Raw genomic sequence first — 11,484 nt, 5'->3', positions numbered from 1 at the left:
AGTTACATGTTGTTACAGTACAGGTTCTCCTATGTCCCGAGTCTTCACTGACCTTGAAAGCTAGGGCCAAAATGTTAGCTGACCTTGCAGTCCTTCCTTTTCTCCAATTTTGAACTGCTAACTTAGGTTGTTAACCCTCCAGAAGAGAAGCTAATTATTAACCTGCAATAAATGCAGTTCGGTTTACCCTATCTGTCTAAATATCAAACATTATGGTATATCATGGAACAAGTATTTTCCATCAGATATTGATATGTTGAACTTTAAGTCCTTACAGAATATGAAGGAAAAATAATTATATAAAAGTAGAAATAAGCATTTACATATTTTTACAAAGAAATTTAGAAACCTAACCATATACGGAATTGTAAATCTTTATATTAGGGAGACAATACAATATTTACAGATGTGGGTCTGGTTTATTTCACTAAGTATTCAAATTTTTGATCTAACAATTCTTTTGTTTTCCAGTTCACAAGTTACTACTTTTAACTCATCACAATTTCACTGTGGCAACACTAACATAACTGATAACTATGGGCGTCAGTGGACAAGTAATCCAGGACTGTTATGGAGTCCACATTTTATTTATTTATTCACATTTTAATTCTTAAAAAAATCTTATAGAAGAGGCTGGAGAGAGCTCAATAGCATAAGCACCTGCCTGGCTAATGCAAGATTCTGAGATTGATCCCTATTACCAAAAAAAAAAAAAAAGTCATACTAAAATGGTTCAATTTGGAGAACAATGCTTTATAGTTACTTAATGTGTGGAAATTTTTTTTTACCAATCTTAATCATAATTTCATATTTTTCTGTTTCTGTCTACATCTGGTAAAAAAGAAGTGTTCTCTGTTCCTTGCTCTGGAATATTCACTTGAGATTGTCTAGTGCACTTGTTTTGCGAGAAGCAACTTCAAAATGAGGGAAGACACTTTTGATTCCTCAGGAAAATAAGGAGAATTTTATATTTATATCTCAAATTCATGTTGTTAAATGTGAAGGGATATAGTTTTCTTTGCTGGGCTGCCATATGATCTAGACTTGGCAGATTCATGGATGCATTTGTCTTTGTAAGAAAGGCAGTAGATCTCTGGATACAATGATGATGCCATTTTGAATTTCTCTGCCTAAAAAGGCCACTGGTTCACCAGTGCCTCAAGGATAAGCCTAAACTCCCTAACCTTTGGCTCAAATTTCCGTGGCCAGGGTAATTTCCCCACACCCACCATCCACTTCAGCAGAATGAACTGGTTTGCAATTTATTCAACATGCAAGGAGAAATGTCTGAGGATTTTCAAGTATAGGAATGGGATTCCATAGCTGTTTTTCAGGAAGATTACACTCACAAAGACATGTAGTACAGGTGAAAAGAAGAGAGGCCTGAAGACAAATTATTGCAGTAATTAGGGTAGGAGCAATACAACTAGGAAAGGCAAGTTATGAGAATGTAAGGAGTAGATTAAAATGGGAAAACTCTGGGAAAGGGACTATGTACAAATAGGAAAAAGTCAAAGATGAGTCAGGTGGGTGGGGCCCGCACAGCAGGCCTGGGGATCAATCCCCCTAAATACATTTTTTTAAAAAAGATATTTAAATGCAAGGGAATTGAAATTATCCAATGCATGTTATCTGACCATAGTGCAACGAAACTGCAAATTAACTGCAAAAGCAGCTGCAAAAACTCTATAAACACATGAAAATTAAATAAGAACTTCCTGAACAAACAATGGATCACAGATGAAATTAAAGCAGAAATTGAACATTATCTACAATCCAATAAAATTTCAAACACAACTTACTGGTATTTATAAGATGCAATGAAAGCAGTCCTCAGCAGGAAATTGACAGTGGTGAACTCTCACATTAGAAAAACAGAATGAGAACAAATAATTAACTTAATTCTAAACCTCATGCTTCCAGAAAAGTAAAGCAAGTCAAGCACAAAGCCCAAGGGAGCAAGAAAATTACAAAGAGCATGAATTAATGCAATTGAGACAAAATAATACAAAGAATTAATGAATCAAAGAGTTTGTTCCTTGAAATAAAATGAAACTGATAAACCCCTAGCCAACCTCATCTAAAAAAGGAATGAAAAACTCATATTCATGTATTATGAAATTAAAAGGTTGAAATTACTACAGAGCCTCTGGAAATTCAGAAGTTAATCAATACCTACATTGAAAATCGTTACTCTCATAGGATGGAAAACCCAGAAACAATGGACAGAATCCTAGATATGTATGAATTACCAAAACTGACTTTGACGGGGTAAAAGAGACTCCATTTTAAGGGAGGGCTCACTTAAGTTCATTTCAACCACAGATAAACTCACTCCCTCACCTCCTCCTATGTAGCTAGTCATAAACCCACTTAGAAAAACACCAGTGCCATAAAATAGGCACAATTAGAGCAACTTGGGAAACAGTGTAAATAGTACATTAAAATATCCCAGGACAGAGAGATGGTCAGCAATGTCTTGGAAATATACCCTTCGGGGCAACTGTTTGACATTCGTGTAAAATCCTTGAAAATGACATGTGGTTACCACAGAGACCTGAAAATCATATGAACTGCAAGCAAAGTGACATGGGGGCTGATAACCTTGGGAGTCCTGACCCAGAGCTATGGCATCCGTCAGTTGTAAGCCTCCAATAAAGCTTCCTTGTTCCTCTAAATTTGGTCTCTTTTGAAGGGTTTATCTTTGCTCACTGTCATTTACTGCTACAAATCAGGGATGTAAAAATTCTGAATAACCCATTATCAGTTAAAGAAAACAAAAATGTAACAACAGCAAAAAAAACTTACTAGCATAGCAAAGCCCAGGTCTTCATGGATTCATAGAGGAATTCTCCAAGAAATTTAGAGAAGATTTAATGCCAATACTCCTGAAACTCTTCAGTGAGACTGAAAAGGGTGAAATGCTCCTTAATTCATTTCTGGAGGCAAGTATGACTCTGATACCAAAACTAGAGAAAGACCTAACCAAAGAAGAGAAGGACAGGCCAATCTCCCTAATAAACACAGATGCAAAAATACTCATAAGAATTTCCATCAGTTTTTTTGAAAATAGCAGTTAGGACTAACTCTGTATGCTGATATCTGGGAACTAAGCAACCACATTGAGGACAACAACGTGTAATACAAAAACCATGCTTGAATACTGATCGTTGCATTTAAAAAACATATAAATATATTTGATCGATGAAGGATATGTGACTTTCATAGCATATTAGTCTAACAAAGGAAGCAAATGATCTATAAAACAAAAATCACAATTTTCTAAAAAGAGATCAAAGAAGATTTAAGAAAATGGAAAGACATTCCTTGCTCATGGATAGGAAGAGCCAACATTGTGAAAATAGCCATAGTCCTAAAACTGTTATTAAGATTTAATGTAACCCGAATCAAAATACCATTAGCATCCTTCGCAGATGCAGAGAAAACTTTGTAAACAGGCAATCCTGGTCAACAAAGGCAAAGAAGAATGCATCATGAATTCTGACTTGAAATTATACTACAAAGCTTCTGTGATAAAATCAGCATGGTACTGGCCAAAAAACAGACCCAAGGATAAGCGGAACAGATCAGAAGATGCAGATACAACTACAAACACACTCAGCCATCTTATTTTTGACAAAGGGGCCAATCATGTTCACTGGAAGAAAAATAGCCTCTTTAACAAATGGTGCTGGAAACAACGGATTTCTACATGCTGAAAACAATAAATAGAACCATGTCTATCAACATGCATTAAACTAAAATGAAAATGGATTCAAGATCTAAACATTAAAACACAAACACTATGGGCTGGTGAGATGGCTCAGTGGTCTAAAACACCTACTTAGAACAAGCTAAGCTAAGCAAAGCACAGGAACCGCGGTTCAATTCCCCAGCACATGCCAGCCAGCCTCGCCCCCTGGTGGGCTGAGATGGCCACACACACACACACTAAATAAATAAATTAATTAATGAATTTTTAAAAAAGCACAAACACTAAATCTAGTGGAAGAGAAATTGGTAGATTTCTTGAAGACATAGTGGTAGGCACAGAATTTATGAACAAAAGCCAAACTTTATGGGGAGTACTTCAAAAACTCAAGAACTAGGATCTCAATGAAAAGTTCTTGCACATCAAAAGAAATCACCAACAGAGTGAAAAGAAGACCCATAAATTGGGGAAAATATTAGGCAATAGTCCCTCAGAAGAAGGATTTGTATCTAGAATATATAAATATTTTAAAAATTTAATTAAATTAAAAAATTAAAAGGTCCAATTCAAAGATGGGCATCTGAGATGGATACACATTTCAAAAAGGAAGAAATAAAAATGGAAAATAAATATATGAAAACATGTTGAACAGCACATTCAAGAAATGCATATTAAAACAGCACTTATATTGCATCTTACTCCAGAAGGAATGGCTGTCATAAAGAAATAAACTGATAACAAATGCTGGAGAGGATGTGGGGAAAAAGGATACCTGCTGGTTTGAGTGTAGACTGGTACAACCATGATGAACATTGGTGTTGAGAGTTCTCAAAAGATTAGAAGTCCCATCTAATCCAGCTATTCCTCTTCTGAGGATTTTCCCAAAAGAACTGAAAACAAAATACCACAATGATACATGTGCGCTCGTGTTTATAGCAGCATGATTTGTAATGACTAAACCTTGGAAACAACCAAAATGTCCATCACCTGAGGAATAGATAAAAAGGATGTAGTATTTTTATGCAATGGAGTATTATTACTCAGCTATAAAGAAAGATAAAATTATGGTTTTCATAGGTATATGGCTGGAATTAGAGGCTATACTCGTAAGTGAAATAAATCAGACCCACATATATAAACATCATATTGTCTCCCTAGTGTAAGAACCTGAGCTAACAAAAAAGTCTGAAAGAAACAATAGAAATAGTAAAAGGGAAAGAAACTGGTCAAAAGGAATAAACAATTGGGATAAAGCAAATAAAGAGAGAAAATGATAGGAAGGGGGAAAAATCATGTATGTATATATACAGGACAGCTAAGATGATTATACTTCTAATTTCTATTGGTTTTTTTGAAGGGAGCAGTAATACCTGCAGTTTATATTTTGACCAATTTTACATGCTCTGGTAATCTAAGCAGCTATACTGAAGACAACAATGTATAATATAACAACCATTGCGCTCTCTCTCTCTCTCTCTACACACACACACATAAGAAATTGTGTATTGTTTCTAATTTCTATTATTTTTTAAAATAAAAACAAATAAAAGAAAATAAAATTAAAATAACAAATTGCAATACTTCCATGTTATTTTACATATTCTCTGCAAAATCTATTTTTCAGCACATCAGATATTGCCTATATTTATTAAATTCATTATTAATTTATTAAATTCAAGGAACATATTACCTACAAAAACCAAATATATATGAACTTGTAACAATCATAACATTTTCTAGAGAGACAAATTATTAAAAAACATTTTAGTAAAAATTTTGGGATCAAATCTAATAATAAATTTCAATAACACTTTTGAAGGTACTTTCTCTGTATAATTGCTCTATCACCATAAAATGTCTAAATAATACTATTTTATTAATAAAGCTTATACCATAGTAAAAAATTTACTATTACCTCACAAACTGTTATTAAAACAAAACACTAAAATAAGAGTGATGCTATCATACCCTGCAAATAATTTATGCCACCATGCTGAATCCTGCTAAATTCCATTTTGTCTATACTTTTCCTAAATGACACAGGAAATTACGTTCATAGCCAGGAAAGAGGCACTGCAGTATATTTTAGGGGCAAAATAAACACACTTTGGTAAATAAATACATGTGTATGTTTGTGGGGTCTTTACATACACAAAGGTCTTGGTAATTAGCTTCTACCATTGTTATTTAATTTAATTTATTTATTTATTTGCAGTACCAGAGATTGAACTCAGGACCCTTTGCTTGCCAGGCAAGCACTTAGCTTCTACTCACTTTATTATTGCTGGTCATGAACCCAACGCTCCTCAGTGTTCTCGGCATATCATTCCGCTGAGAGTGTGATTTTAAGTGTGGATCAAGAAGGCACTTGCAATTTGTTTCCATAAGCTGACAGTAAGGATCAGTAAAGTTAAGCTGCAAAGAAGGTTGATAAAGCTGCCAACAAGCACAAAAGCATGAAAAGTGAAAACTGAATGAAGAAACACACTTGAACATCAATTTGTTGAAATGCTTAAGATGTTCCTTGAATACTAAGCCAGGCTAGCAGAATCCCAAGGGGGAAAATACAGACAATGGGACAATTTGGGTCAACGTACTGCCTTTCTCTTCCCTCCCACTCTTTCTCCTGGAGACAGCCTATGGGATTCCAGTTTGGGAATATTCGGAGGTAGCCTCACCCTGAATCCAATTGCTGAGCACAGGTTGTGGCCAACAGCTGGGGAGGAGAAGAGCATGCACCCCAGGTTTCTGGAACCAGACAGCAGAAATCAGCACAGGATGTGTGAATAGATAGGAAAGATGGCAACGTGTGGATTCGAAGCTTTATTGATTTATTCACTTATTTTAATATGTATTTATTTTTAGAAGTGAATGCTAAATAACAAAAAATTAGAAATGATACAGAATTTCACTAAACAAAATAAAAATTCAACAATATTTGTTGTGATGCACAGTGCTGTCTCCAAATTAGTTGTTTACATTACCAGATAGGTGCATGCAAAATTGGAAAAAAGTTGTAAGAAATTAACGAGAGATAAAAAAAAAGTATTGACTACTTTCCACAGACCAGCATCAATCAGCAATACAATTATCATTATTTTGTATTTTAGGGAAAGGTCCACATGGTGTTCAGAGTCTCACTACTAGATCATGGTGTTCAGAGTCTCACTACTAGTATTTCGGACGTCGGCCGCCACCAGCCCTGCCCCGGGCGCGCCGCCACCAGCCCTGCCTCGGGCGCGCCGCCACCAGCCCTGCCCCGGGCGCGCCGCCATCAGCCCTGCCCGGGCGCGCCGCCCGCCTTACCTCAGGCGCGGACGCGCAGATCCAGAACCACCCGTTGGTCAGCGGGGGGCCTGATGTAGCCAGACCAGCCTTCCCTGAGGCGCTCTAAGCAAGTCTGTGCCGCCCAAAGTCCGGCGGCAGGGCAAGGCCTTCCCGGCCGCGACTCCACAGCGCGGTCTTCCGCGTAGCTGAGATGACGTGCTCCGCAGGCGTCGCCTCAGTGGGAGCCGCTGCGTGGCGTCATCTTCCGTGGCCGCGGTGGAGAGCGGCCGCGGGGGACCTCGGCGCCTCTCCGGGTGCGCATGCGCGCGGCTCGAGACCCAGGCTTCAGCGCGAGAAGATAACGCCCGGGATTTCATGCATCTTTGAAGCCAACAGCCCCTCATCTTAATTAAACTAAAACTTCTCAGGCTTTGGCATTGGGTGGCTTGTCATTCCTCCAATCTTTTCTAGTCTCACGTTTGAGTTTAGCAAAGGTCCAGGTGCATGAGTAGTTGTGTAGTTTTTATTAGGGCCAGAGTCCTAGCTTTACACATCTATGTCTTTGTAAACACTGTGATCTCTCTTTCCTGAACATAAGGTCCCCCAACCCTACTTTAGGACACTTTGTGTTAAAGCAAATAATTGAACTAAGAAGTCTCTGAAAGAAAGTGTATATTGATTTGCAGTAGATCTAGCCAGAGGTGAAAGGATTGGTCATGGAACAAATTTTCTCAGTCACCAGTGGCGTTGGGGTATCTTACAATAAAATTTTGGGATTAGGAAGCATGAATTGACTACAGTGAACCTACATAGGTTATAACTAAGGGACAGGACGATGCCATGTGTGCAAAGTCATTAAGAAAGCTACTGTGGGGCCGGAGAGATAGCTCAGTAAAATAAGCGCACTTGCCTGGCAAGTGTAAGAGCCTGAGTTCAATTCCAGGTTCTGAAAAAAAAAAAAAAAAAAAAAAAAAAGTCAATGCATCAAGAGACAGGGTTGTTGCTTTTTTTTGTTTGTTTGTTTGGTTTTTTGTTTGTTTGTTTGGGTTTAATACAAGGTCTGCAGGGTCTCACTACATAAGTCAGACTCGTGGTGATCCTCCTGTGTTCAGCCTCCCAAGGGCTGGGATTCCAGGCACACCACGCCCAGTGTCAATCGCTGGTCTCAGGTCTCAGCCCCGCCCCCTCCCCTCTGCTGATCTAGCTGGCTGGCCCTTAAAGAGACAGTTTTGACGCTACATATTGGGTCCACAAGCCAAATGCAGTGTGGCCTCATGGGAAGGAACTCTTTTAGCCTACAGGAAAGGAAGATGGGATAGTATTTTTCTTTCTTTTCCTTCTTGATATAGCCTGAAAAATGAGTTAAAATTATCTTACTTCATGTCTTATGTATTATCTTACCTTATGTATTATGACCCGTAATGTAATTTAGGATACCTCATAATTTCTAGCATTTTTAAGTACTCGTGCCTTCCTCCCTTGTACTGCTGATTCTTGGTTCAGCCTCTTTGTGTTGTGCACCCTCCTCTTTCTCTTCCTTTTTTTCTCTTTTTCTTCTGTCTTCTCTCCTCTCTCTTCTCACCTCTCTCCTCTCTCCTGTCTCCGTCTGCTCTCTCCTTTCTCTCTTCCCTCTCCTTTCCTCCCCTTTTCCCTCTTTCTCTCCCCTTTCCCTCCCCCTTCTTATTCAGTTGACCAATGAGTTCCTGTTTCATGCAAGACACTGTGCTGTGTGCTGTCGATGCAATAGTGAATAGAACATAGTCTGCTATGAGGGAGCTCGCAAGGTTGAAAATGCACGCAAGACTGAGAACACACCTGGCTTGTCTTCACACGAGGACTTTCTAAGTCATATAAATTCAAGACATCATGAATTTTTGAAAACTAATGACAAGAAACAAACTTGAAAGCAACCAGAGGTAAATGAAACATTATTTTTATAGCCATAAATGAATTCGAATGAAAAGTATTTCTCATTGGAAACTACGCAGGCCAAAAGGAAAAGCCGTGGTGTTTTTCAAGTCTTGAAAGAAATTGTCAACTGTGAATTCTACACCTAGTGAAAATATTCTTTTTTTAAATTTAATTTTATTTGTGTGTGTGTGTGTGTGTGTGTGTGTGTGTGTGGCCAGCTCAGCCCACTAGGGGGCGGGGCTGGCTGGCATGTGGTGCTGGGGGATTGAACTGCGGTACCTGTGATTTGCTAAGCTTGTTCTAACTAGGTGCTTTAGACCACTGAGCCATCTCACCAGCCCCATAGTGAAAATATTCTTAAGGAATAAAGAAGAAATAGAGACAATCTCTAGCAAATCTGTCCATAAAGAAAGACTAAATGAAGTTCTCAAAGCAGGAAAGAAATGAAAACAGAAGGCTTAGAACTTCAAAAAGAAATAGTGAACATCAGAATGGGTTTAAAATAGGGGCGAATGAGATAGACTATTTTATTCTTCAAATGTTTTATAACTGTAGCAAAAATTACAGGAAAATCTTCATTTGATGTGTAAGTGGTTCTTCATCTATTGTGGAGGTTACATTTCAGACACCCGTGTGATAAGTAGAAATCAGTGAAGTAGTGGTGTTATATTTACTTAGTACTTATACATATTTTAAGGCTTTATAAACCCTTCCCACACTCTTTTTAAAAAAATACATATTTATTTATTTATTTATTTATTTGGTACAGGGTCTCACTATGCAGCTTGGACTTGTAGTGATCCTTCTGTCTCAGCCTCCCTAGCACTAGTATTACTAGTGTGTGCCACCATGCCCAGTTTTGGTGGCCAGCTAGTAGCAGGGCTGCATGGTATGCTTACCAGGGATCACATCCAGGTCCTTGAGCTTGTCAGGCAGGCACTTTGACCACAAAGCTATTCCTCAGCCCTTCCTGCACTTTTATAAACCTTTCCCACAACTTTAAAAGCACTTCTAATGTTGTTTTCTTAAATTTAATTTTATTTTAGTTAGAACAGTAAAAAGAGGAGCAAAAATAAATAGAAAAAAAAGAGAGTAACATACAACAATACATATGTTACAGATTTTCAAAACAGGAATAGCTAATTAACAATGGTTGTTGGGGCTGGTGAGATGGCTCAGTGGTCTAGAGCACCTACTTAGAACAAGCTTAGCAAAACACAGGGACTGCAGTTCAATCCCCCAGCACCACATGCCAGCCAGCCCCGCCCCCTAGTGGGCTGAGCTGGCCACACACACACACACAAATAAAACAATGGTTGTCATATTATTTTTTTGTCAAATCTGTTGCTCAGATTAACAGATATAGTTACACAAAGTTGGACAAATAATTGAATATTATGCTTGTTTTCAATAAATCTTAATTTTTTCCTTACCTTTTTAAAAAAATTATTTTAAAGAGAGTATAATAATTGATAAGACGTTAGAAACAGTACACAGTTAGAAGACCAAAACAAGAGGTATTCAAATATGTGTTTTGTATTACACATTGCTGTCCTCGATATAGTTGCTCAGAAATATCTAAATATAACTGCTATTTTCAAAAACACTGATGGAAATTATTAGTACAATTGTCTCAGCCATCCTGAATATATACTTGCATATTTCCCCCCCTTTCGTTTTTTTCATATCTTTTCCCATTTCTCTCATCTTTGTTGTTTAATCCTTAGGTTCAGTTTCTTTCCATTTTACTATATCTATTATACCTTTCAGGTTTTTTTAGGCTTTCAGGTTCTTACACTAGGGAAACAAAGAACTTATATCTATACTGTATAAAGAGCTAAAAAATTCAGCTCCCAAAATTTGAAGACCTAATCCAAAAATGGGCATCTGAGATGAATGCACACTTCTCAGAGAAAGAAATAAAAGTGGCAAACAAATACATGGAAAAATGTTCCACCTTACTGGCCATTTGAGAAATGCAAATTAAAATAATATTAAAATACCATCTCACCCCAGAAGAATGGCTATCATCAAGAAATCAACTAATAACCAATGCTGAAGATGCTGTGGAGAAAAAAGAACCCTTTTCCATTGCTGGTGGGAATGTAGACTGATACAACCACTATGGAAATCAATATGGAGACTCCTTAAGAAAATTCTGGTGTTCTTAACCATTTTCTAAATTCATAAATTTATGTAATTGTAACAACACATGTATAATGTACAATACTGCAAAATTTTACATGAGCACTCCCCAAGGAAGATACTACTAAAACTTCATGGTGAAGGTGACAAACAGCTGTCTTGTACTGATAACGATGAAGATGATGAAAATGAGGTGATTGTACAGCACCATACTCTACTGCAAAATCCTGCGTTATAGTGAAAAATCTGCGGTAAATAATTTAGATTAGTGTTTTTTGAAAATGTGTGAAATAATGAGTCTGTGTGAAAGTTGAACCATGAAATAGCGAGGGACTACTGTAAGGGAAATATAAGGGAATAGATTTTAAAAGTGAAAAGAGGCACAAGTAGAAGTAAGGTTCATACATGACTCTAAAAATGGTCAAGAATTAATAACAGTACATTTTAGC

General features: G+C 37.4%; 1 protein-coding gene across 9 annotated transcripts in view; it reads right to left on the bottom strand.

The window, feature by feature from the left end:
- The window catches only part of LOC111817293 (fibrous sheath-interacting protein 2-like), a 21,748-nt gene extending 14,502 nt beyond the window's left edge, over positions 1-7,246 (bottom strand). For 3 of the 9 annotated variants that reach the window (XR_002821530.1, XR_002821534.1, XR_002821532.1), the window contains exons 1-2: positions 7,019-7,246; positions 5,987-6,148 (exon numbers count right to left, since the gene is read on the bottom strand). Coding sequence is in view for 1 of the 9 variants with exons in the window: in XM_023717666.1 (XP_023573434.1) it covers positions 5,987-6,148; positions 6,391-6,447 (219 nt within the window). In the remaining 8 variants the exon portion in view is untranslated. Of the gene's footprint in view, positions 1-1,802; positions 1,861-2,808; positions 2,908-5,986; positions 6,149-6,390; positions 6,461-7,018 lie in introns of all 9 variants that reach the window. The other 6 variants (XR_002821531.1, XR_002821537.1, XR_002821536.1 and 3 more) reach the window with 3 other exon arrangements.
- Between the last annotated feature and the right edge of the window lie 4,238 nt (positions 7,247-11,484).

This window comes from Octodon degus, unplaced genomic scaffold, assembly GCF_000260255.1.
Source record: "Octodon degus isolate 3935 unplaced genomic scaffold, OctDeg1.0 scaffold00054, whole genome shotgun sequence".
NCBI lineage: Eukaryota > Metazoa > Chordata > Mammalia > Rodentia > Octodontidae > Octodon > Octodon degus.
The sequence above is the reverse complement of the archived record's forward strand: the minus strand, read 5'-3'. Positions and strand labels throughout refer to the sequence as shown.